At 48.4% G+C, this 27,999-nt stretch overlaps 1 protein-coding gene across 4 annotated transcripts; it reads left to right on the forward strand.

Moving 5' to 3' along the window:
- The first annotated feature begins 392 nt into the window (after positions 1–392).
- On the forward strand, positions 393–27,999 carry LOC142584686 (uncharacterized). Of its 4 annotated transcripts, none has more exons than XM_075694875.1 (6): positions 393–1,186; positions 1,937–2,022; positions 5,582–5,664; positions 12,077–12,262; positions 14,083–14,244; positions 27,486–27,999. In XM_075694875.1, exons 1-4 carry the CDS (start codon positions 1,107–1,109, stop codon positions 12,200–12,202), a joined length of 375 nt encoding a protein of 124 aa, XP_075550990.1. In that variant the 5' UTR covers positions 393–1,106; the 3' UTR covers positions 12,203–12,262; positions 14,083–14,244; positions 27,486–27,999. The 4 variants fall into 4 exon arrangements, 2 of the variants coding, with proteins under 2 accessions (XP_075550990.1, XP_075550991.1); XM_075694876.1 differs by having other exon boundaries at positions 27,489–27,999; XR_012828872.1 differs by lacking the exon at positions 5,582–5,664.

Here is a 27,999-nt window from a genome sequence, read left to right on the forward strand (position 1 = left end):
CTGAAGATGAAGGACCTATTACCGTGCTAGTACTGTGTGTACTGTCAAAAAGAAGGAAAAAAATATTACGGAAAGAAAGAACGCCCAGTGCCGAGATGTAACGATTCAAGCTTTATTTCTTTTTGACCTAGAATGCAACACCATTAGTTCCATGTGCTTTATATACGGGTAATGTTATGACACAACTCATTATTTACTCGTTAATGACATGCACCAACCAGCCCAAATTATCACTATACTAGAGATTATGGACACATCGCAGTGCATTGCTTTGCACTTCATTGCAGCACAGGGGTTTGCTATCCCCAGTAGCGAACGCTTTGGTTGACCTCCCTGCCTTTCTGCTTCTTCTATTCTCACTCCCTTTGTATAAAACGCACTAATTTGTGGGAGAGAAAGTGTTCTCCTCTTTTAGAATTCAATTAATTGTCAAGCAATTATATTGCAGTTCCAATAACTGTATCGACCGGGTCCCGGTCGAAGAAACCAACAGCAGGCGTTTCAAGACAACAGTGAACTGTTATGTTTATTGCGCTGGGCATTTTATACCAGAGCGAGGGAAAGGGGGTAGTGGAAATAGAGGGCAAGGAAAGGCACGTGTCGTTCCAGCGTGCCAAGATAGCTTGTGCTCGTTCAACTGATACGATACAGTAACTAGAGCACAAATGCGAAAACGAAACCGATTCTGTTCTGTTCTCCGCGCTCACAGAGTGCGGCACCAGGGGGCAGCGCGCGCTGCGCGTCCGTTAGGAGTGGCAGACGGAGCTGCACATGTGTAGTCAGCCGGAATTTTTCGTGTCGTGTTGTAAAGGTTGTTAATTTGCCGTAAATATCTCTTGATTTGTACTCAAGAGTGAAGCGAGACCCCCAGGAAGAGAGATTGACGCATCGGGAGCGAAGAACAGAAACGATGGATGGTTACGCTGCTTGGGTCTCGGCACGTTCGAATGGGCAAAGTTCCGAATTTGTCGCTGTGTTTTGTACGCTTGTAGGCTAGTCATTTGCAGTCATCGCGCGGAGATATTTGCGCTGGATGTCTTTCACTTCGTGTACAAAACCCTGCACGCTGCGGCATCGAAGAAGTTGTCCTGTGTTTGGGTGCACGTATGCGCTTGGCCACGGATATATCCTGCTTGCTCTCAACGGGTGTTCAACAGTCTACGCGCACTCGTAACTTGCTCATGAGGTAAGCCCATTTTAATCTTATTTGGTTTGCATAACGTAGGTGTTAAAATGATGTGTGGTAAGCCGGTGTCGCGAATAGGAATATTGTTTCAAAAGACCACTATGCAACGTCTTAGGGCAAGACTGACGCATGAATGGGGAAAGGAATCACCCTATCTTTTCAGATCGATTCCAGTCGTAGCGCGATCGGCTCGATCGCAATTTCCGTGAAATACTTCTAACCTTTTGCTCGCTCGCGTTAAAAGCGTAGAATAAAATTGCGTTCAGTTGCGCACTTGTATTGACGCTTGTATTGGCTTGAGAGCATACTGTATCCGATACAAGAACTTCTGTTAAAATACGGCAATAAACGTTCGAGGCAATAGCAGTCGCTCACTACCTGTGATTGTTACTTTCTTGCTTAGGTGCACGTTTTAATTGTGACCAGAAAAAAAAATTCTTTGCTCTGGCTGCTTTGCTGTGTTTCCTCGGTGCAACTTTTTGCAGTGCAGCAAGACGTGTTGCTTCGAATGATGTCTGGGCAGTCAAGGCATTCGTGTCAGTAAGCAAGCAGTAAACAGGGTATCAGTGCGAAAAAAATCGGACATACAAGAGAAGCGAATGGTATCATCATTGACTCTTTTACTTTACGAATAATTCAGTTGTATTACTAAAGCGCAGAGTGGATATGCATGAAAGTCAGATTGTATTGATACTCAGCAAAAACAAGGTAACTTTTCATTACTAATCAATCCTTTTCTTTTACTGAAAGGCAAGTTGCTGTTGTGCTGGAGCTGAGGTCTGCTGCCTGCGATGGGTCCATCTCTCTCAAGTTATCGCAGTATTGTAGCTCTCAAAGTTAGTGGATTTTTTTTTCTCTTAGCTATTTGCCACCTGAATCAAGCTGTGTAGGTGATCACTTTTAGTGACATTGGAGTGCTGGTGGACAAGCACTCCTTTATGATTGCAACGCATATGACAGAGTGTAGCTGTGGCAGTATGCGAAGGTGTTAATCTATAAGCCAAATTAGGTTCTTTGAGGTAATATGTTAATATATTGATGACATTGGATTGTGGTCTACCAGGCAAAAATGCTAAACAAGGAGAAGTAATTTTAATTTGCACTTGGGAAGATGTGCAAGCAATTCAGGCTGTTACACATGAAATGGGACATTTGTAGATGTCTTCTACAATGCTGCAGTCCTGAATAGCTTCAGAGTTTAGTGATACCACTATAATTTCTCTGTAAAGCATGCAGCACAGTTTAGCATTGGGGGAGGCTAGCATCAACAGGCGTCTACTTACTTAGTTACATGGGGTTTAATGGCGCAAAAGCGGCTAAGGCTATGCTGCGCCAAACCCGAGGTGTTTTAAAATCCAGTTAATGAAGGAAAAGGATTTGTTAATAATCTATATTTTATGTAAAAATCCAGTGTCGTCTAGAAATTTATGAACGTCACGTAATGGGACTAGCGGATCATCACCTAAAATTAAAGCGGGGTGTAAAGGTATGTGTAGTTTACATAATTTGTGCAAAAGTGTTCGTCTGTGTGTTTCAGTCTGTGTACATGTGAGTAATATGTGCATAACTGTTAGTGGCTGTTGACATTTCTCGCATGTTGGTGTCTCTTCTTTCGTAAGTAAGTAATTCTGTGTGAGGTTTGTGTGCCCAATGCGTAGTCGGCATAAAACTACATTGATGAACCGCTCCTGATGGTAGCATGACTTCCACTCGCCAACTATGGGTTTCGTGAGATGTAGTTTGTTGTCAGCACAACGGTCCCATTCGCGTTGCCATTTCGCCGTTAAGGCTTTTCTAATCGCGCGGATGCTATCTTTGTATGGAAGTGTTGTGTTTGTTATCTCTTTGTTCGCTGCCATCGATGCATATCTATCGGGTGCTTCGTTACCCGGTATCCCAACATGACTTGGTACCCAGCAGAAGCGGATTGATCTCCCATATTTGTCAAGCGCGACCATGTTTCGTATGTCCCCTAGCAGGGGTTCACACTCAGATTTTAGGTTTAGAGCTTTCAGTGTACTTAAGGAATCAGTGTAAATGACTGTGTTTTTGTGCTTGCCACTGATAATCTTTTTAACTACAAGCCATACAGCGTAAACTTGAGCAGTGAAAAGAGGCATGTTTTGGTAGACGAATACTTCTTTCCCAATTTTCTGTTACGGCCCCTACACCCACGTGTTCTTTTGTTTTGGACCCATCAGTGTAGAATTGCATGTGATTTTGATATTGGTCCTGAAGAGCACGGAATTCTTGTATAATGTGTTCGTGTGGAGTGTCTCTTTTTCTTAAATGTGTTAATGTCCAGTCGCACAACTGCGTGAAATCCTGCACGGGGCCAAGCGTTCTGGTTTCTTGGCAACTTGGAGGACTTCGTGGGGAATTTCATAATCCTGACAGTATTGCTCATACCGCAGTACAAGTGGCCTAATCATGTTTGGTTTATTTGTGTAGTGTAAGCGTGAGTTGCACTGTGTGACGATTTGTAGCATTTGTGTTGCGGTGATGACTGAATTCTGAGTACGTAGGGAAATGTGAGGAATGCTCTGCGCTGCTGTAATGAGGGTTCGTTACATTCAACATATAAACTTTGAATAGGTGACGTCTACTTACTGTGAAGTTCAAATGAGGTGTTACTGTTAGGGTGACTATATATAATTTATGGTTTAATTCTAATCTTGTATGAGGCAGACATAGTTTACCCACTTCGTTAAACAATAGAGACGTAATATCTATGTATACAAGTATTACCCATTCATTTATGCCATTTGGACAATGGCAGAAATGCATGGGTAATACTTGTGTACATAGACATTGCATCACTATTGTTTAACCAACTGGTGCCCCTGCATGCTAAATTTTACAGGGCTATTACTAAGTAATGTCAACTTTTGTTGTAACATTAAGACACCTTTTATATTATTACAGATTACCACCATTGTGTACCATCATAGTGTGATATTTACACTAAATGTATTTGACTTTGCTATAAAACCCTGCACAGTGGTGCATCATGGCATTTTTTTCTATAGTTTCTGGCCTCAGAATGCACTTCACGTTATATTCTTGTTTGCAACAAGACTATAATGCAGGTTTCTCTCCTTATATTGTGTGGCACTTCAAGCTACGGCGAGCTAAACCACTGGGCAGCAATACTGGAATCGCTACTGCGTGTGGAGCTGTCTTCAAACACACACAAGGAATGCATAATTGCTTTTTTAGCGCAAAACAATGGACACAAGAAAGAGGACAGAACAAGGCGCTACTCTCAACTGACATCACTTTATTGCGTCCCTCCTTTGTAGACAGCAGAATCTAGAAGAACATGCGCTGTGAACACCATGTGCAGGAACCACCAACGTCTGATCACAAGAGCACACTCATGCGACAGAATAAAAAAAAACCATATTGAGCACTGTACAAGGTTAAAGAAAGCACACTAATGCACTGTGACCCCAATGACTGTATGAAGAAAGCTTCCGATAAACTTTCTGGCAGTGGTATCACGGCTCTTTTTCAAAATCGTAGTATCACGAAACATTGCGAACATAAGCGATCCATACCAACAGGCACAGTTTCCCATTTGGCTCAACATTGTAAAATATGGAAGTGCAAAGCCATCTTTTGTGATACTATGATTTTGAGAAAGTGCTGTGATACCACCGCCCGAGAGTTATCGGAAGCTTTCTTCATACAATCATTGGGGTCACAGTGCATTAGTGTGCCTTCTATAACCTTGTGCAGTGCTCAATATGGTTTTTTGGATCCCGTCGCATGAGTGCGCTCTTGTGATCGGTTGTTGGTGGTCCCTGCACATGGTGCTCACTGCACATGTTCTTTTAGATTCTACTATCTATAAAGGAGTTACGCAATAAAGTGATGATGATGATGATGATGATGTGTAGTGTTTTATGGCGCAAGGGCCAGGTTTGGCCAAAGAGCGCCATGACAAGTGGTAGTGTTAACGATGTATTATGGAAGACGTGACTTGGCTGTAAAGTGGCCTAAAAATAGTCGCTGTAAAGTGCGTAAAATCTACGTGCTATAAAATGTTGGCGATAACAATTGACGAATACTATGTACATTAAAATCCATCGTAAAAGAATGACATAGAGTTGAAAATATATGAGATGGTAAAAATACCTGTAGCACTGTTGCCTCGCCGGAGCCCTTGAAACACAAGGGCCTAGAGGCACGTGCTATACGAAAGAACTATCACAGCGCCATCCTCTGAAGAGAGGAGACGCTACGAACATGTGGGGCTAACATGCAATACAACATCTTTCAGATAACTTAGGACTGCATTGGTGTCAAATAGCGGTTCTGGGCCGAGTAACATTAATGGATGAAGGGGAATGTGCTGCCGGTATGCTAAGGGAAAATGTTTCTTTCTTTCAGATTCGGCTTTCCGGCACTCCAGGAGGACGTGGAGGACGGTAAGCCTCTCCTCGCATCTACCGCAGGTTGGAGGGTCATTTCCGGTGAGTAGAAAATTATGGGTGCCGAATGTGTGTCCTATTCTGAGACGGCAGAATAGGACATCTGTTCGGCGTGATTTTGTTACAGAGGGCCAGAATCCTAACTGTGGTTTTATCACGTGGAGCTTATTATTTGTTTCCGCGTCCCATAGGCGTTGCCAGTGGTTCCGTAGTTTCCTCCGTAAGAAGTGCTTCAGGTCTGTGACAGGAACTGCAGCGGTGGGATTAGCAGAATGCGATGCAACTGACGTGGTCATCTGGTCCGCCAGAACATTACCTTCGATGCCCCTATGTCCTGGCACCCAGCATATGATGACATGCTGGTTACCTATATACGCTTTACACAGAACGGAGTAGAGTTTAATTAAAGGATTTTTGTGGTTAGAGAATGACATCAACGCCTTCACAACACTAAGGGAGTCCGTATATATGACTGATTTCTGGAGTTTTGATTTCCTGATATGCTTCACAGCCGACAATAGTGCGTAGGCCTCAGCCGTAAAGATACTAGTTTCCGGATGCAGTGCATCGGTTTCCGAGAACGATGGACCGACGGCTGCGTAGGACACCCCGTCGTGTGACTTCGATGCGTCTGTGTAGAACTCTGTGCAGGAGTGTTTGTACTGGAGTTCCCGGAAATGCATTTGGATTTCAATCTCTGGAGCATGCTTTGTGACTTGCACGAAAGATATATCGCATTCTATGAGCTGCCAATCCCAAGGAGGTAGCAGCTTGGCTGGATGCATTAGGCGGAGCTCGAGGAGTGGGACATGCATTTCATCACTAAGCTCCCTCACACGCATCGAGAAAGGCTGTCTTACGGAAGGACGATTATGAAAGAGCGTAGCATGTCATATCGTTGATGGTATTAAAACATGGATGTTGGGGATTAGAGTGGGCTTTCAGGAAATATGTTTGGCTGATGTATGTTCTCTGCAGATGAAGTGACCACTCATTTGATTCTGCATATAAACTTTCTATGGGACTTCTATGGGACTTGTTCTGAAAGCTCCAGTGGCCAGTCGGATTCCTAGATGGTGGACCGGATCTAGCATCTTTAGCGCGCTCGGTGCTGCAGAATGGTATATCACGGCACCGTAGTCCAACCGAGATCGAATGAGACTCTTGTATAAATTCATTAAACATTTCCTGTCGCTGCCCCATGTTGTGTGGGATAACACTTTCAGTAAGTTCATTGTTTTTAAGCATTTGACCTTGAGATTCTTTATGTGTGGAATAAAAGTTAATTTAGAATCAAGTATGATGCCCAAGAACTTGTGTTCTTTGTTCACAGGAATTCGCTGACCGTACATTTCGATACTGGGTTCTGCAATGAGCCCTCTCTTTCTAGTGAAAAGCACACAAGAACTTTTGTTGGGGTTCATTTTAAATCCGTTTTCATCTGCCCATTTGGACACTTTGTTCTAGCCCTGTTGTACTTGCCTCTCACATACTGTAAGGTTGCAGGATTTGAAACCTATCTGTATGTCGTCTACGTAAACAGAATAAAAAATGGCTGGCGGTAATGAAGCACGAAGCGTGTTCATTTTTACGATGAAGAGCGTGCAGCTAAGTACACCTCCTTGAGGTAGACCAGTTTCCTGTATAAAAGGTCGCGACAATACATTGCCGACTTTCACACGGAATGTACGGTTGGACAAATAGCTTTCTATTAGGGCGAGCATATTGCCACGGATGCCAATTCCCGACAAGTCTCTCAAGATTCCATAGCGCCACGCAGTGTCGTACGCCTTCTCCATATCGAGGAATACGGATAGGAAATATTGTTTATGTAGAAAGGCGTCGCGAATGTTTCGCTCAATGCGCACAAGGTGATCGGTTGTGGACCGCCCTTGTCTAAAGCCACACTGAAAGGGATCGAGCATATTGGTGAGTTCAAGGAAATGTACAAGTCTGCGGTTAACCATTTTTTCAAAAAGCTGACAAATACAGTTTGTAAGGGCTATCGGACGTAACTTGCCTTCAAGGAAGGGTCCTTGCCCTGTTTAAGAACAGGGACCGCAATCGCTTCTTTCCATGTGGATGGGAGGTATCCCGTAGCCCAAATAGCGTTGAAAAGTGTGAGTAGTGTAAGTTTGGTGTCAGTATGTAAATTTATGATCATGTCATACATCACTCTATCAGGTCCCGGTGCAGTGCTTTTGCATGTGTTCAAGGCAGCTGTGAACTCAGCAATATTGAAAGGCCGGTTATAGGGTTCATTCTGTCTGGATTTTCGTATTATTGGCTTACATTCTTCTATTTGTTTGTATTTCAAAAAGGATTGCGAATAATGGTTTGAACTCGACACGCTCTCAAAGTGTTCCCCAAGCGAGTCTGCCTGATCTTTCAGTGTTTGACCTTGTGTGTTTACCAAAGGAAGGGAATATGTTTGTCGCCCTTTTATCCTATTAACCCTGTTCTAGATTTTGGCCTCATCTGTATACGAATTGATACCGGATACAAACTTCTGCCAACTCTCTCTTCTAGCCTGTCGGCGTGTTCGCCTGCCTTGCGATTTCACTTTCTTATAGTTAAACAGATTTTCCGCAGTGGGAGAGGCGCGTAGCAACCCCCACGCTTTGTTCTGTTTCTTACGAGCGATCCTACAGCCCTCGTTCCACCACGGGACACGCCGATTGCATGCCAAGCCATTTACTTGTGATATACATTTAGTTGCGGCATCAATTATGAAGGCTGTAAAATATTCCACAGCAGCATCAATTCCTAACGCGGACATGTCATCCCATGAAATACTACTGAGAGTTCGGAATTTCTCCCAGTCAGCTGTATCAATCTTCCACTTGGGAGCCTGTGGTGGATAATCGTTTTCTTTAGGTGCTCGCAGCAGTATGGGGAAGTGGTCGCTTCCGTAAGGATTGTTTGTAACTTCCCATTCGAGTTCAGGCAGAATAGAAGGAGAAACTATGCTGAGATCAATTTAACAAAAGGTTTTGTTGGCAAGACAGTAATATGTGGGCTCTTTCTTATTCAGAATGCACGCACCAGATGAGAAAAGGAACTGTTCAACAAGTCGTCCTCGCCCATCTATACGAGGGTCGCCCCACAGGTAGTTGTGCGCATTGAAATCGCCAAGAACAATATAGGGTTCTGGCAATTCATCTATGAAGGACTGAAATTCATGTTTAGATAACTTGTAATGTGGGGGTATGTAGAGCGAGCACACAGTGATAAGTTTGTTTAGGAGAACAGCACGAACCGCCACTGCTTCAAGGGGCGTTCGTAGCTGTAAGGGTTGACAGGCTATACTTTAAGAGTGACAATCGCAACACCACCCGATGATGCGACGGCATCATCGCGATTTTTGCGAAACGTAACATACGTTCGGAGAAAGTTTGTGTGTTTGGATTTTAAGTGTGTTTCCTGTAAACACAGCACTTTTGGATTATGTTTGTGGATGAGTTCTTGCAAATCATCAAGGTTTCTAAGGAGACCTCTGATGTTCCATTGAATGATTTGTGTATTCATATTTAAAGTAAATTGGTGCTGTGTTTACGGAAAACGGAAAGGATGCCTTAGATTACAGAGCCCTTTCGAGGCCACGTAACAGGGATTCTGCCCTTTTTGAAGCGTTCGAGCGAGTCTCGGCGCTCCTTAGGCGTTTGGTGCGCCTTGAGAACAGGTGTAGTGTCCATTGCCTCCTGTGAGACGCCGGACAAGCGCTCTTGCGAGCGAGAGGTTTTCCGAGAGAGTCCTGCCCCGGAAGGCAAGACCCCTGCGCCCACCAGCCCGGAGGTCAATGGGGCTCCCTGAGGGATTTGGCTGCGCTGGCCGTTGCCAGCGCTGGAAGGGGCCTCGGAGGTTGGGGCAGCCTCGGCTGCGCCCACCTTCGGGGTTGATGGCCCCGCCTGCTGGGTTGGCGGAGCAGCGCTAGCTGCAACCGCCGCGGGGGCAGATGGCGTAGCTGCCGACTCACTGCTTGTGGGTCGGACAGCCGCGGCAGGTCGTTGTGACGCTGCCCCCTGACGCGCCACATCGGCAAAGGTTTTCTTGGGCAGGTACGATACCCGCCTTCGTGCCTCTTTGAATGAAATATTCTCTTTAACTTTGATCGTTACGATTTCTTTTTCTTTCTTCCAGGAGGGGCACGACCGCGAGTATGCGGCGTGCTCCCCGTCACAGTTTACACAGTGGAGAGCATTCTCACAAGCTTCAGATGTGTGTTCGTGGGCACTACATTTAGCACAAGTTTGGCGGCCTCGGCAGCTCTGCGAGCTGTGGCCAAAGCGCTGGCATTTGAAACAACGGAGTGGGTTGGGCACGTACGGCCTAACACGGAGCTTGATGTACCCGGCCTCGATTGAATCGGGCAGGACACTTGAACCAAACGTGTTTATTAAGTGCTTCGTCTGAATCTCTTTACCATCTCGCCTTATCTTTATTCTTCTAACATTGATAACATTTTGCTCACTCAAGCCCTCCAGGAGTTCCGCTTCAGTCAGCTCAAGCAGATCATCATCCGACACAACACCACGGGTGGTGTTCATTGTACGGTGCGAGGTTACTGTTATGGGGGGTCTCTCCAAATGACACTAGTTGCGGTAGTTTTTCATATTGTTTTACATCGCGGAGCTCCAAGAGGAGGTCGCCGCTTGCCGTACTCGACACCTTGTATCCTGGACCAAAAACATCAGTCAGGGACTTTGAAACAAGGAATGGTGAAATGTTTCGCACTGCTTTGTTTGGCTTTTCGGAATGAATAACGTGGAAGCGGGGAAAAGTCTGGGTTTGGCGTCCAAAAAACTTGAGGACATCTTCGGAGCGCCCTCGTTTTTGAGGGCGATCAGAAAGGGAGGGGAAAGAAGTTTCCATGAAAAATGTATACATTCGGCAACAGCGCCGACCGCCCACCACGGAGCCCAACGAGGGGACGCGGCAGAGCTTGCATACGTCTGCACGACGCCAGTCGTACGCCGTCACTATAACCGAATATGGTGTACCCAAGGTTGGATAGCCACACAGGGTTAACCCTTGCCGCCAAGAAGAAGGAAGTGAATAGAAGAGAGAAGGAGACGGGAAAGGTGGAAAGTAAGGGAAAGACGAAGGTTGTAGGAAGAGAGAGACAGGAAAAGGCGACTGCCGATTTCCTCCAGGTGGGTCAGTCTGGAGGTGCCGTCTATGTGAAGCTGAGGCCGAAGAAGTGTGTTGCCTCCGCCGGGGGGCCTTAAAGGTCCAAACACCCAGCATCGACTCTACGCCCAGGATCCCCTTTTCCCCAGACACGGCTAAGCCGCGCACGGCTACACGCGGGAGGGTCCAACCCTCGTGTGCTTGGGTACGTGGTGTCGCAACACACCAAACGCCTGCCTGCGCAGACGCCCCTGCGGGGACAATAAAGTGATGTTAGTTGAGAGTAGCGCCTTGTGCTGGTCGTCTTTCTTGTGTCCATTGTGTTGCGCTAAACAAAGTATTTATGGATTCGCACTAACTAGCCCGCCAACGCATTGTGTTGAACGCAAGGAAATGCGGCTTTGCCTTCTTTGACTGTGTTGCGGGCACTTCTGAAGTACTGTCTGTCCAATAACCTTGGTAGCATGGAAGTCCCGTGTACTTCTATGCGTTGCTTTCTGTTTCATTGTGGCATCACATCACATTATATTCATAATGTGTATGTACTTTTTCTAAGAGACCCTTATTCGTATCCTTGTGTTATATTTGCTGTCGCATTATTTATGTGCAAATGACCAGTGCTCCAAGTTCCATTTTATCGCAAAATAAACTACTGGTACCTAAACAGTTCTGTATATCAGAAAACCAAAGCCGAACTGCCGAACACTAGTACAGTGTCAAGCAGTCAGATTTTATTGGTTATGCAGAGGCGCACAGCGTACCTCTTTATTACTTGCTGAACAATTAAGCTGTGTGAAAACTGAGTATTTATGTAGCTTCAACCACATGCTATTGGCCATTGTTCCTGCCCTCAGCAAATGTGGAAGATTATCACGGCATTTCTTTTTCTAACTCTTTTTCCTTATTACAGTGGGATTACTGCATGTGTAAATAGGAAACGGATCACATAGGCAATCAAAAACCAACAATGTGTAAACTTGAAACATTGATTGTACAGTTTGATGACCCAGAATAAGTAGAAATACACCATAAATGATTGACAATTAACTTTTACTTGACACAGGGCTAGAGCATCCAGTAAGCATACTGTATGCTCATACGGTGTCACATCAGTTTAAATTTTAGTGTAGCTTTACAGTGTACGCTTCTATTGTTGCATTCTGTCAGAGGGATGGTAATGTTTCGCGTGTCTAGCAACTAGACTGTCTATATACAGTAGTAAAAATGTGCGAACTGTATCTTTTAATGATTTGATAGAATGTGTAGAACAGTAAAGCCATACCATCAACGCACAGTGATGTGACTTTCTCTGCACATGTTGCAGGTTCAAAAAAGTATGGTGGAAGCTGTTGCCAAGGTTCCGACCAGAAAAGACAGCCAGTATAAAAGGGTCCACACCACTGATCTCTACTACAGGGGATGGACAGCACATCGAGCACCCTCGACTTAAGACAACCTTGTCGCGGAAGTTGGTGCTTCACAACTTTGCGGCAGCACTTCGTTTGCACGGGTGTGTGGCATTTATTCCCCTAACATGGCTGCCTGATGTGCCATAAGCTGCCCAAGCAGTGTTTCGAGGTGTCCAGAATTTTTCCATTGCAGTGTCTACAGTGTTGCCAACGTAAGTGGCGTGCAATGGAAACACTGGTAAATGAGAAAAAACTTGATATAAGAGAACACTATCGTATACGGGTTCAGATTGTCATAAAAGCGCTTACCAGACATGTAGAGACCTCCTAAAATGTGAAAAACCACAAAGAAAAGTTTTTCGGCAGCAATATTATCTGATCGCACGCACTAGTTAGTCCACCATATGCCCTGCTTCCAGGACAAGCGCCTGCATGACACCGCATTTCCACTGGCTTCACCTGCATCCGGTGCGGTGTGCTGCATCCAGCAAAACATTAGAAATCAGTGGTGCACAGTGTTTTCTGTCCCCTTTCTCGACAGCTACTGAACACCTCCCCCCCTGGTAAACTGTTTCCTAAGAAAAAAACAGAGTGAAAGGGCTCTGAACACGTTGCATATTAAAGTCGCTTGTACTGGGTAACGCAAGTACTGTGGCATAGTAGATTTGCACCAGGAAACCTGGACGCCCAGAGAGGCTGCTGTTTACTTGCAAATGGCCAACGTATTGTGAGAATGTTGAAGTTCTTTTTTTATTTTCATCGCTTATTTAGCTAGTGGAGACAGCTTTCACAACTGGAGAAGAAGCCTTGGAAGCATGAAACACTTCACAAAACCAGCTTCAATATATCGTGTCTGCATCACAATTTCATGGCTGCATGAGTGAACCGTCTGGTTAACATGTAAGAGTGTTCATGATGTTTGCCATGCATTATCCACTTTATTTACAGGTCAACCCTATCTTGAGATTTAAGCTGATGTTGCGTTAAGAGAAATTATGGCCGAGCGCCAGCTTTTGAGAATGCAGATTGAGCTCGACAGATTAAACGCCATCACAAGTCGTTGAGGATTTCAGATCAAGAATCTTCAAAGGCCAGTTCATTTAGTGGTGTTAATATTCTGCTCAATGTTGTTGATTGTTACGTTCATATGGTGCCCAAGCATTGCGGTAACAACTTCACTTGGAGTAGATAGCAAGGGTGTATTCGACGTAAGCTGCTGGCTTTTTTCTGTGTTTTCAAGAACTGGTTGCTTGTTCAGTTTAAATTTTCAAATTTTGCATTGTTTATTAGGTGTTGTGTCCTGTTTCCTTTTCCTGCAGCTTCTTAGTTAAACATCTGAATAGTGAACACAACTTGACCTTTTGCTTGATTTTCTAGATTACACGCCGTCGATGCAAAACAATTTCACTTCAAAACTGTTTGTACCGTACTGAAAGAATAACTTGAAGCAGCCATAGCCACCAATAACACGCAAGAGATGATTATAAAAATTGTAATATTGTTTTTTCATCTACAGGGTGTCTTAACTATCGTGCACCAAGATTTAGGAATATGTAAATGCGATGTAACTAGACAAAATGAAGGTAATGTTGTTTGCCGTCGCATGGAGATACTCTGATTATATTTTGCATTCTGCCTAATTACATAATTCTTAATTAGTTAATAAATATCTCAAATAATTAAATGAAATGTGTCAATGAAAAGTTGTAGAGCAATATGAAAGCCTCCTTATACACTTTTTGTTACTGTTACTCATTGTGTGGTACATAAAAGTTTTTCCAAGGAATAAGCCTGCGAATACACATAAAGTGTCTTGAGTGGCCAGTCATGTGTCAGTTTTGTGGTGCAAAGCCACGAATACACCTTAAAGGGTTCTTTTAAGAAAAAGACTTGGCTCAGAAAATTATCGTTCTTTATGCAGCCTGTGGAGACAAGGTTTCTTAGACATGGCCATGGCCCTCAAGGAAGATGCCGAGGCCACAGGCAGTTCCTCCAGTGACCGTGAAAAGGTCCCCTGGGGCACAAGTCTAATTTGGCACCCCTACCTTTCTCCTGCAGCTTTTCTGTCTACTTAGCTAACCAGGTGGGTCAATGATGGCAAAGGGAAAAAAGAATCAACAGCTCCAAACGTAGAACTTGCTCAAGCTCAATGCATTTTTGGTGTGAAGTTTTTCCCTTATCATTTACTTATCATTTATCAAAAAACGGGTAATAAGTATATGATATGGTCTTCATACGGACACCTCTTTCCCACAGAGAATTAGCAGTAAAAAAAGCAGCTTATGAAGACTTGAATATTAGCTAGGATGATGTGGCATAGATAGAATAATGATTATGAATGTTTCTGGCAAAGGTAGTGGTAGTAGAGTGAATAATCAGTTTATATATAGATTAAAAGACATTTCGTTCCAATGCCAGAATTTTAAATCATCCCAAATAATTCTTGTGTTTGATAGTCTATGCACATTGAGTGACAGTGCTTCTTGATGCTTGCTTCGTGCTGACATCATTCTTATGCTACATAATTCACCTGTCTAAATTCCCTATTTCTCCCGTTCAAGCAACTTTACATTCATCATTCATCCAGAAACTTGCTGGTGAGAATAGGGGGCGGCGTGCACCCCAGGCTTAGATGTGCATTCAAGAGCCTCATATCCTGCAAATGTTAGAAATACTCCTGCTAAGCTAGTTCTTGGTGTCATACAAGGTTATTTGCGAATACGAATTTGCCTAAATTTAGAAAACAGTCAATCTAAAATATGTCAAGCAATATGCTGACAATACACACCATTCCAACTGAACTAAATACAAATAAATATAGCCCCGAATGCAGAATCATTGGCATGATGCCATTCTTTCAGTGGAATAAAATCTGTCCTGCGTTGTAAATCTGGAATCCTTTATAATCCAGACTACTAAATGCCTCATGAGGGTTGTGACGTAAAATATGCGTGTATTTATTCCTCGTTTTTTTAATTTAAGACCCGCTAATGCTTAAACAGCAATGAAAGAACTGAGATCACGGTACTTAATACTTTATATTGCTCCAGAAATCCGTTTTTCTGCCGATCGCAGCATTTGACACTAACAATTTTTGACAGAAAATGTGACAGAAGGCACATAACACTTAAGGTGGTGCTATTCACTTTGATTGTTTGGGAACGAAACTCATAATGTACATGTTATGGCCCTACGTGTCATTGCCTTTGAACAACAAAAAGGCAGGGGGTTTGCGTTTTGCAAAACTGCATGGAGGTTTTTACTGTGTGCAATTAAAATTAGAAACCTTCACAGCTGATACTAAATGCATTCTGTGTGTGAAGTGATTTTTAAAGAGAAATGGAAGAGATAAGTGCAGTGCCGTAACTGTCTCTCACAGGAGGACACCTCAACAGCACTGCACGGGGAAAGGGGTGTGAGGAGAAAAAGATGGAGATAGTGACCGGAAGTAAAAAGGAGAGAGAGACCGGAATAGCAAAAAAGAAAAGACGACAATGTAGCTAAGCGTTTGCGGGGCCTACAGCCGCGCTCTGAGGTGTGTTGCTTCACAGAATTCCATCAATGCCGAAAATGCACGCTTGGTGATGGAACTGGGAGCATTGGGGAAGAGTAGGCACTGCAGGGTGGTGGATGACAACCCACATCGGCGGTAGAAAGCGTACAGAGCCTCCCTCTCGGTCCCGAAGGCCGGGCAGTGACGTAGAAGATGCTCAAGTGTCTCCACGCCGTCGCATCTACCACACACGAGGCTGCCGGTTCCCGTGAGCCTGTGTGTGCGCGCCGCTGTTTTGTAGCAGCCGATGCGCAGGCGGAGAAGGAAGGTGCAGTCAGCCCGAGAGAGGCACGCACGCGGGAGCAGGCGCGGGGGCGTTCCCGCCGCGACGCGCCGATCGGGCTGTTGCGCAGTGAGGCTGCGCAGAACCGCTGTCTTGGCCGCGTCGAAGCTCGTCACCAAGCGGGTGAGGGGAAAGCGCTCACCGTGCGCCGCTTTGGCGAGGGAGTCAGCCTCCTCGTTGCCCGGCAATCCGATGTGTGCGGGTATCCATTGAAGCGCCAGGTCGCAGCCTTGATTCACGATGTGTCGCAGCTTGCAGCCAACTCGAACAACAAGGGGCACTCCGGCGTAGTCCCTGGCCAGCATGCAAAGCGCCGCACGAGAGTCAGTGAGAATGGCCGCTGACACAATGTCCGGATGTTCCAACAGGAGGTCGGCAGCGAGATCGATGGCGGCGAGTTCGGCCACTGTCGATGAAGCGGCCAAGCGCAGTCGGCACTGGCGCGTTTCCGAGATGTCCGGTGCCATGCAAGCCGCAGCACCAGACCCATCCGGCGTCACCGAGCCATCGGTGTAGACGAGAAGTCGTCCTGCCAGTCGCTTGTGCAGTAGGGAGGCGGTCTCCTGTCTCATGGCGCACACCGCAGTTCGGCGCTTTGATGCGACGCCAGTCACCGCGATGTTCACGTCGAGCAGACTGGAGTAGTATGGCAGGGAGACGAACTGTGGCGACGACCCGATGAGCTTTGACAACTCGGTGGCGCACTTGCCCATTGCCGAGTTCGGCAGGGAGTGAAGTCTGCAGACGAGCCGCTGGCCCTCTGGTGAGCGCTGCAGGCGCTCAATGTGGTGGAGCGCCTGCTTTCGTGCACGAAGCGATGGCGGCCAGTTGCCCACTTCCGCGAGTGTCGCCCCTACTTGGGAGGAGCGAGGGAGGCCGTATAGTTCTCGCACCGCAGTACGGTGCGCCATGTCAATGGCATTCTAATTCGCCGCTCGAGCGTTGGTGGTGGGGAGGGCGTAGAGTGCCCTCGATGTGGCCACATAGTTGTACACGCGCAGTGCGAGTTGCGGCGTGCATCCGTGTCAACGCGCGAGAAGAGAGCGCGCGGCGCTGGCGACTTTCCTTGATTGCTTGCAGATGTGGGAGACGGCCGCATTGAAGTTGACGCGGCAGTCGATCTGCAGGCCGAGGTAACGGACGCTCTTGCGCCATGGGAGAGGGCAACGGCGCAGAGTCAGCGGTGGCGCTTCGGAACGTGCTCGCGTTCCTCGCGGGTGTACCAGTAGTGCCTCTGTTTTGGTCACCGACAGCTGGAGGCCGATGCTTCCCATGTACTGGTCCACTGCGTCAATTGCAGTCTGGACAGATGCACACACCTGATAGCCGACTTGACTAGGGCCAGTCGCAAAGAGGGCGATGTCGTCAGCGTAGATTGCCACCCGTACTTCGTGCGACATCGCTTTTGGGATGTAGTCCGGAAGTCGCGCGAGGGCAAGATTAAACAAAAAGGGGCTCAAAACACTGCCCTGCGGAACACCAGAAAACACACAGCGCGGCCGGCTGAGCGCACCTCCAACCCGCACCCGAAGCGTGCGATCAGACAAGAAGGCTCGCACGTAGTCGAGTAGCCGGTCGGTGATGCCGAGCTCGTGCAGCGCACTCAGGGGGGGGGGACACTCCGTATACATCCCATTGGCCGTTTTCGAGCAGACGCTCTTTCGACGCTAGCGCCAAGGTCCCCTTCAGTTACGGCCCTAACCAATGGGCGACGCATTAAGCAAAATTGCGGCGCACATTATTGTTTACGTTGTCATGGCAACAGCAACAGCAGCCGCGCGGCACCTCCTCTCCCAAACGTTTTTCTTTCCTTTTTGTTTTTATTATGCCGACCCGCTCCACTCCCTTTCCCCCATGCCGCGCGCGCCGCTCACTTTTTTTTTTGTTTTTACCCGTAAGCGGCGCGTTTTTTCTTTTTTATACCGCGCTTGTTACCGCGCGCCACGCGCCAGCTCGCAAGCAATGCGCGCGCTACGCCGCGCATTGGCATTGCTTGCGAGCTGGCGCGTGGTGCGCCGTGGGCTATGCGTTGGCACGCACGCAGTCTTGCCCATACTTATATTATACCAGCATGTGCCGGGACATAAAAAAAATTCCACTTTCAACACAACAGATGTTTAGTCTCGCTTTATTGAATTCGTTTCCGAAAAGAGATTTTTCTTACAACGTGGTGTGATACACGCTCAAAAAATGAGCAAAAGTGAGAGGTGCATGACATATACAAGAGTACTAAAGACAAGAGTTCACAGATGGTGAAATAACAAAAGAAAGTGCTAGAAAACGCGAAGGCCATTTCATGTACACACATATAAAACAAGATCTTTATATAACGTCCTCAAGACCTAAATGTAGACGAGCTCCTGATATGTGCACTAAGATATTGCAGAAAATTGGACGACGTGTATGACATAGTCATGACAACTATAAAAAGGGAAAACTCACTAGTAATGGCAAAAACAATGACACGCAAAATACCTGAAAGATAGAATAAAATGCTAACATTGTTTGATTGAGAGCCATACCAAAAGAAAGCTTACTTATAAATCTGCACGAAAGTATATGAAATGCTTGACATGTTCATTACTGCTGAACAAATTGAAAAAAAACATGGCAGAAAAAAATAACATTGTACTAAAAACTGAAACACACATCATCACATTATTTTGCACTTGGCCACAACTTGAGTAACGGTGGCAAGGTAACAGAAGATAATCGGCTTTTGCAGCAGCACATAGAAAACATTCGCAGAAAGGCTTATTCCTCAATCAAAGACCAGGTAAAACAGGCCGACACGACTTTTCTTTCTACCCGAATGCAATGCTTAGCAATAAAATTAGGTCACTTAAGGCACTAAGTCGTACCTACTGGGCTCTCCCTTGTATAATAAACACGCACTGCAAAAATCTGCATGTAGGACACTTGCAATGCTCATGCTTTCCAGAGGAAAAAAAAGCGTATCATGCCTACACATGAAGGTTGTTCGCGCGGTTTTCCCATCGGGGGTTACTGAGATAGTACACAAACACTAACAGTAATTTTTGAGCTGTTAGTCGGTTTGTAGAACGTGATACACAGAAAAAGCACTGAGGGCGGTATGGAAAGCTGGGCAAGTTACTGAAGTTGCAGAATGAGACTTGGCACAGAAAAACACAAGTCACAGACCAGGTGACAATGAGGAGGAACATCTATTTGTCAGCTTTCTCTACCGGGAAGAGGCAAGTGTAGCACAATCAAGGCGCAACGACGTCCGGAGCCTCATAGAGTACACAAATGGCCAGGGCTGTATTCGTGTACAGGCGCCCAAATCTTTAACTGGTGTGCGCGAGCGGCGACTTTTCCGTGCGTCAGCGCCGTATGACGGGGCGCGGCTGGAAAGAGTCTGAGGCTAAGCGCATGCGGACAAAGCGCGCTCAGCTGGGCCCATCGTCTGCTAAGCTGTTTCCAGCCTCGCCCCGTCATACGGCGCCGACGCACGGAAAAGTCGCCGCTCGCGCACACCAGTTAAAGATTTGGGCGCCTGTACATGCGCCTTCTGATGTCCTTGGGTCTGAGCGCTCACCTGTTGTCTTTAGGCACCCGGAACAACCTTGCAGGACTTGTTTTTGAGGTATTTGTGCACCACTGCACGATGCACGAGTGGTACGAGTCGTGAAACGGGTGAAACATCGCGGAGCACAAGCACACAGCTACCGAGGACCACAGAACTGACGAAACTAGCCACGTCGGTCAACGCACACCAGCGCACGCATCTCGATGACAGTAGATAACAAAAATAAAGCGTTACGTAGCGGACCAGCCGGGCCGGCGGAGATGGCACGGCGGCGCGGACGCGCAGACAGTCGAAGGAGAGGGAGTTGAGAGGGTATTACGAGAGAGGGCGTAGAGAGAGGAGTTGAGCGGGGGGAAGGGCTTGGCCATCTGGATCGGCGCGCGTGCGCGCGACGATCTACGAGGCCGTGCAAGGGAAACGGATTTTTGCGTCGCCCATTACAGAGATGGCGCCAATTTCCTGTGCCACCGGAACCGGGGAGTGTCCCCCCCCTGGCGCACTGACGATCGTAGAATGCGGCAGCCCATCGAAGGCGCCCTCTACATCAAGCAGGACGAGGTAGCCGGCCTCGCGACGGCTCCCCACCTGCTCGAGAGTAGTGACAACCTCGGCCAGGGCGTCAGCCGTTGCGCGCAGCCGGCGGAAGCCGCTCTGTTCGGGAGCGAATGCGTCGAGTGCCGCCGGAATCCACTCCAGACGACGAAGTGCCATAGCTTCGAGTGTCTTACCGGCGACAGACGTGAGTGAAACCGGGCGGTAGGAGCTCTCGCTGCTTCGCGGTTTGTCACTCTTGAGGAGAGGTACCACGGCTGCTTCTTTCCACTCGGGAGCGACGACGCCGGTTCGCCAGACGCAGTTGTACACCTCCAACAGCGATGGGAGCTGCTCGTCGTCGACGTTTCGCAACGCCTGGTAGGTGATTCCATCCGCGCCCGGCGCAGAACGTCGCCTACGAGCGTTGAGCACGATGCGAAGCTCGCTCAAGGTGAAGTCCTCCGTGCACAGCGCCTTCACCTGCTGCAGAATTCCGTTCGTCGGAAAGTAGTGAAGCGGCGCGAGGTGAGCGGCTTTGTTGTGCTCAGGAGGCTCGGGAAGATCGAAAACTGGGCCATCCGGCGGAAGCAACGGCGGCGGCGGTGCAAAAGCGGCGGCGAACGCGTCCGCGAGGTGCTCTGCGCTCAAGCCCTGTGCGACCGCGATGGAAAGCGCAGGACAGCGAGGGACCTTTGGTCGAAGGAGAGCGCCGAGAATGCGCCACGGGCGCGATCTGTTGCGCGTATCGTCGAGCGACACACACAAACTGCTCCAGCTCTGATTGCGCCGCTGCCTGGCATGACGGCGGCACGCCGCATCAAGGCGATTGTAGAGAGTCCAATCCTCTTTCCTGTTACTCTTGATGGCTCGATGTTCAGCGCGGCGCCGGACAGCTCGAAGGTCAAGCAGCTTGATGTCGGGCACCGGCGTTCCCGCAGACACAGAACAGCATTTTGTGGTGGCGTCGACACAACATATCACGTGAGTCAGGAAATCTGTGTTCACAGTAGGGGGCGTGGCACAGAGTTTCCGAAACTGTCCAGTCGGTAACACGGTAGGAGCGCCGCGGTCCATGGGCTGTAGCGTGCGGCTCGAGGGAAATCGGGTAATGATCGGAGCCCTGAGTGTCGGGGCTGCGTCGCCACTCGTAGTGGCAACCCTCGCTCACAAGCGACAAGTCGATGGCGCTCTTCCGCGCACCCCGGCGCACGAATGTGGGACTGCCGGTGATGAGAAGTAGGAGGCCCGCAGAGAGGATGGAGTTCAGCAAGTCCCTACGTCGCGGCTCGGTGTGCGGGCACCCCCATGTTGCGTGGTGACTGTTGAAGTCACCCAACACCACACATTCACCTCCGATGCGAGCGACAAGCGCAACCACGAATGAACTGTCCCACCGACGCATGGGCCGAACATAAACACTGGCGACACAGGTGTCGGCACCCCCAACACGCACAGTCACGGCCACGCACTCGATGCCACTGGTCACGATGTCGGTGACATTTACGTCGGCTTGCGCGAGACATGCGCGAACATACAGAGATGCGCGGGACCGTCCAGGCGAATGCAGCGGGTCACAACAGTTGAGTCTTGTTGCAGGTCTGCGACTGGCATTCGGTGGCACTGTGATAGGCCACACATCCGGGGAGGTTAAACTCGCCGGGACGCGCGTAAGTTTCTTGTAGCGCGAGCACGTCGTATTCGTGTAGTGAGAGGTGCTCGGCGAGTTCAGCGTGACGGCGGCGCATCGAGCAGACATTCCACTGGAGGATGCGCGGCCGACGTTTCGGAGATCGCCTATCCATGCTGCGGCAGGGCTTGCTGGGCTGCAAGGGCCGCGACGCACATTTGCCGATTGGTGTCGTCCATCGCTGCTGTCTCAATGAGGACGCGCAGTGCTGCTGCGAGGGCCGCAATAACTGCATCCTTTGGATCGGAGGTGGCGGAGGTAGTGGGCTGTTGCATCTGCGCTTGCTCCGCCGGCTGGGCGCCGCGACCGCTGTGCGCGTCTCTGAATAACAACCCAGGTTGTACGACCGCGGAAGGACGGGTGGTTGCTCCTTGCTTCCGTCGGATGGCGTCTGATGAGGCGCGAGCTTTAGCGATCGCCTGCTGTCGCGTGAGAGGCTCTGGCGACAGTGACAACAGTACGGCAGGCTTCCTCTCCATTTGCCAGTTGGGGCAGCGCGGCTCCGAGGTTGCGTGTCTCCCGCTGCAGTTAATGCAGCGCGGCCTCTGCGCGGTGCAGTCGGCGGTGGCGTGCGATTCTCCGCAACGGAGGCAGCGGGCATCGCGCGAACATGTTGCGCCGGCGTGACCAAACAAGCCGCATCGATCGCACTGGAGTGGCCGCGGGAGTCTGGGACGAACCGTGCGACGCTGTTTGAAGAGGAGCACTTCGGCTGGAACGGCGTTGCCGGCGAATCGCACCGCTATGTTGTGTCCCCTGCGCTCGCATGAGAGGACGGTCACGGAGGCTTCAAGGTGGTCTCTTATTGTGTCCGCGTCGAACGAGTGGTCGACACCGAAGATGGTGCCAGCACAAGTGTTTTTGTGAGAGCTTTCGCCCTCACTGGCACATCGCCGACGGTGCGGACTTGTAGGAGATGTGACAGTTCTGCCCCGGGAGCGCGTCGACGGGGACAACGTTCCGTCGAAAGTTCACCCGCACGCGGTGTGCTCCCTGAATAGCTGAGAGCTGTGCGGCGATAGATTCTTGCGTCAGCCTCAGGAAGTTGCCTTTCTTCCCTTGGGGACGAAACAGGACCGTGTCAGCGCGTTCTTCTGGAGCTGGGCCGTCGACCGAGGGTGTATGCGGGATCATCTCGAGAGGCCTGTAGCGCGGCCTCCTTTTTCTGGCCCTCTTGGGTAGTGAGGGGGTATTAGCGCTGTGTTGATTAGCCTGCTCGGTTGAATCCGAGGCGGAGGTGAGTGCTGGGCGACGTTCTGGCTCGGTGTGGGGCTGTTGCTGCTGGCTGCTTTACGGAGCGAGCGGCTGGAGCGGCCCGAGAACACAGCTGGGGCGCCGGTGCGCCGAGCTAGCTGGGTCGGTTGAGGAGTGCATCCCTTTTTCCCCCATTGCCTTTTTCACTTCGGCGCCGTCGTTGCTCATACCTAGAGAGCTTCTCGCAGGTGCGGCCCCGGCGTGAGTCATTGGAGAGGGAGACTGACCCTCTCTCTCTCGCTTTGTCGGGCGCGGACGAGTGGGTGGCTCGGCCAGTGGGGGCTTTTAACGCGATAGCGTTAAGGAGCTCGTGTCGCAGAAAAGCCGGTGTCGTCGGTGTCGGCGTCCGCGGCGTTGGCCGTGAGCGATAAATCACGGCAGGCACTTCATAAATAAAAAGCAACTTCCAAGATTGGCTGGGTGGGAATCGAACCAGGGTCTCCGGAGTGTGAGACGGAGACGCTACCACTCAGCCACGAGTTCGACGCTTGAAAGCGGTACAAACGCGCTTCTAGTGAACGCAGTGTTGCCTTAAAAACGTGCCGTAGAAAGTTATACTGCGGTGTATATCGGTAATTATGAGCATGTAACTTACAGAAGTCGCATTTACACGAGTACCGAAGTAAGTTTCCGCTACATTTCTTCTGCGCTTACCGCACACGCAGAGCCATCTTGCGGCAAACACAGAAGAACCCCTCCTCTCAATGTACGGCGCTGCCCCGACAGGTGGCGCGCCATGCGCGCATTGGGGCTGTGCGCGGACCGGTGCCAGGCGCGTCGCGGCTCCGACTCCCTCTCCCCTGACGACGCTTCGCCGTGCTCCCAGGCGGGTTGCAGAATCAAGCGCCGTTCCTTTCTTTAGATCACTATCTATCTATCTCTCTGCCCGTGCCGATCACGACGTTTGGCTGGCGTAGATCGTTTCCCCCTCCGAGACACCGAGTTCTTTGGTTCGTTCCGTTTGCTCAGGCGCACGTTTCGTTGCCGCGCCGAACGCTGCGTTGCTCGACGCTCTCCGTGTGATAGGTGGCCGCAAAGTCCGATGCGGCGCGCCTCGTAAGTGATCCCTGTGCCGTAGCGCATTGTCTTACACCCCTTGGCGGGTCGATGGGAACGCTGTCGCGTTCCACTCTTGAAGGCGAAGCTTAAGCGTCCTCCAATTTTTGTTGTTTCCCGTTTGACTTGTCGGCGCTTGCTTGGGGAGCTGGCCCGTTCTGCGAATGCTCGGCAACCGCTGCCACGTGGAGGGCTAGGGAAGCTGACGCTGGGTGGCTGTCATGGCGCCCGCGGGGGTCGTTCGCTTGTTGTTCGCCATGTTGCGGTGCTTCGAGAGATGGCGGTGGGCTGCTTTCCGTCGCGGCCGCGGTCGTAGTTTCGTTGTCAACGCGATTCAGCGGAGAGGCGGGCAATGATGCAGACGACGAACGATCAGACCTCGTGGGTTTAGAGGTTGGTGACCCGCTACACGAGGCGCTGAGCGATGGCGACGACTCCGTGCTGTCAGAGCTGGTGGCCGGCGAGGAGGAGATCGTGCTGCTACTTGGAGGCGTAGGCGCTGAGGCATTGCTGTCGCTTTCCATCTCGGCGAGAGACGCCACGGCGGCAGTGGTGTTGGCGGCCTCTCGGCGATGGCGGTTGCCACGTGCGTGGCGGTTGGTGTTCTTGCGGCCGGCGTTCTTGCGGGTTGTCGGTGGCAGGCGCTTTGGCATCCCTTCCGAACCTAACATACGGCGGGCCTCCAAAAGTAGCAAGTCCAGTGCTCGCGAGCGAGGCTGTGGCGTGCCGAGACGAAACCCGGGCACTGTGTCCTGGGTGTCATCCATGTCAGGGTTCCAACCAAGGGCCGAAACGGCCGGCTACAGGTGCATACCTTCTCCCCTGGGAGCTCTAAAAAGGGCTACGCTCAAGAGCGCTGTCGTGGGAGAAGGTTAACAAGTAGCTAGGGTTAGGGATAAAAAAAACATCTCACAACGAGGGCTGTAGCGAGTGCCGTGGTCGTCGGAGAGAGGGGGAGTGCGACCGCTCGCTACGAGTGTCCGGGAGCGTCCAAAAAAATGCATTCTCCACAGCTTTAGGTTATACAGGTGCACTACTTTACACAGAACACACTCTTTTACCTCATCACTGCCCACACTCGTAGGCAAAGTTACACCCTTTGGAGTGCCCCTTCTGCCACACAACGGTAATCGTCATCTGCCTTGTTGCGTTTCCTTTCTTTAACGCTGCGAGCCCTGTACTTTCCAGTAACGAACGGCATGCGCGTTATCAGCATGATAGCATTCCCCAAAGGAAACTAGCGGGCGTGGCATTGTAAAGAAAGGAAACACATCAGGGCAGATAATGATTATTGTTGTGTGGCAGAAGGGGCGCTCTAAAGGTTGTAACTGCCTCAGAGTGCAGGTGGTGATTCAGATTCTTCAAAGGTGTTTCATTGTATGGGGTGGCACATCGCTCTTCACTTATTTGCAGAATATTGCATTCCATTTGTGTCATATGAGATGAATTCATTAGAGAGCTTTAACTTGCCCTAAATTTATTACAGCTCTGTACTGGTAAACTGGCAGCAGCTTGCAGTGCTTGAGGAAAAACAATTGTAACTGCCATATTATATGTAACTGCAATGGTTAGGGTACACTTGTTTCTTCTGTTCTGGGGTATGCATCCTCCACGAGAAAGTAGTTTTTTTCCTCTTCCTCTTCTACCACATTGGAATGTGAAATGGGGTGTAATTTGTAGGTTATACTCTTGCATAAACTTCATGAGCATTTATTCTTGTATGTGCCGCAGATCATTGTTGCTACGACTGTAAAAGCAGTTGACAGCACCCGTAGGGAACAATCTGTGAATCTTTAACGAACAGTAATGATAATGCATAATCGAATAATTTTTAGTAATTTTCAACAAATTTAGCACTCTTTGCTTTCCACTGTGGTGTTTTTCAAACTCTAATGTTGGCACAAGGTTTGTCTGCAGGATGTCATTTTGTGTGAAAGAGTGCACTTGTGCGCACAACACGTCATCGTCCACATTCTGCTGCACAGAATGTCATTAGCTTTCGTATGCATTGGTCACTATCGGCTGCTCCTTTGTTAGTTGGAACTTGGAATGTAGCATTTATGTAAAGCACATTTGATGTTCTAACAAAAAGCATTGCGCCCTCTTATCTTCTAATTCTCCTACTTGATGCCTAGTGCTATATTAGCATGGTTGACACCAGGAGAGTCAGTGTGGTGTATAATTGTGTCAGGTGGGGTGGGGGGTGTACATTAACTTAAGCAACTTTTCCAGACGACTTGAATCAATATTGTGGAATGCTGTTTTTTTTTCCAATCCCTGTTACCAAGCTTCACTTTGGTTGTGGCAACAAGTTTAATGTAGTTCGCTAGCACTCCTGCCAACACATATAATGTGCAGGCATCTATGTTGAAAAAAAGACCAGCTAATGGTTTGCGAGGAGCATTAAACCATTAGACCATTAAACCATTTAGACCATTAAATTTTGAGCTTACACCGGTGGAAATAACTGGTGAATGAAAGCACACCCAGGAGAACTGACCATAATATTTTCTTTCATTATAATAATGCCGAAGCTTTGAACTGCATATGAACTGACTTGTTTAAAAAATGACCCATTTACTTGTTCAGGTAAGACAAAGGTTCCACAGGAAGACAGAAACTTGAAGACGTCAACAGCAGCATGAATATAAACAGCGCTCGACGTTTTGCAATCTTGCACCTGGTTATCATATTGTCCATCCCATTTTTTTCCACAGGCTGTTCTTTACTGTTTTAGGGTCATACGCAGTTTAATTTTAATGTCCCTATTTTTTAATATTTGGTTAATACATCTTTTCTTCGTCGGCTTTCAACAAAATATGTATTCATAATGTGCTTTCATTTACCGTTTACAGTGATCTTAACCAGATGCGTCTTGGTACAAAATTTATTTTCCTTAATTCTTCGTTTCCTGTTTCCAAATGTGTAAACTGTTTATCTTAATACCTATTTTGTCTTCTGGGAAGATTAGGTCTACTGCATTGATGAATTCTTACATGTATACATCGTTTTCTGTTTTGGTCATCCCTACTCTAAGCAAGAACTGACAGCAGTGCTCATACAGTGCTCATCACAATCAACACGGCTAAGCACACCCTTCCTTCCTTTAACACTTTGGCTTCTCTTGTCCTATTATATGCACCAGTTTCTTCTCCCCCAATGAGGCTAGGGGCCAGTGAGCTATGCACAATCCAAAACAACACAGCCAAGGAAAACATTTGCTACCCTAATGACAAGCACCTATGTCGAAATGTTGGCTACAGCAACATCCCTTGTTCCAACAATGTTGGTCTACTTACATGATTTTCTAACACAGAAGTTACTGCTTTGTCGTGTTCTGTGATTACAATATTTTGCCGCTTTCTTTAGGATGGATATTCACGAATACTATTTGTTTCTCCTAACAGCAGCAAGTTTATCTTTGCAAGCATTTTGGGTCAAGAACAACTTTCACCAGGAAGAAGTGCAAGACGAGTGATTGAAGAAAATGAAGTTGCTTCTGTGATCTAAGAACTTGAGGACTTAAATGTTGCACCTTTTTGTATATATGCTATGCAGTGCATTCATATCACAAAGTGCAAAGTGTTTTATCTCTGCAGCCATGTCAGTGTGTTGGCAAGACAATTTTCTCAATGGTGACCTGCTGCTTTGTCTATGAGCTGCCTTCATGACATTTACATTAAAGGCGATGTACTATCGTGGACAAAAGTACCCTGGAAGTGCGAGCGTTGACCAAATTGCATTTCTGTTCAAGACCGCTGAAAACAGTGGGTCACGTATGCACATTCCAAACGCAGATGGTAGCACGGCTGATCCCAGCAAATAGTGCACCATAAAATTCGGTCGACTCTCGCACGTCCTGGGCAATTTTGGCCCCGATGGCACATTCTCCGAACAATGGATATGCTCTGCCAGATGAAA

The sequence above is a fragment of the Dermacentor variabilis genome, chromosome 6 (assembly GCF_050947875.1).
Source record: "Dermacentor variabilis isolate Ectoservices chromosome 6, ASM5094787v1, whole genome shotgun sequence".
Classification (NCBI taxonomy): Eukaryota; Metazoa; Arthropoda; class Arachnida; order Ixodida; family Ixodidae; genus Dermacentor; species Dermacentor variabilis.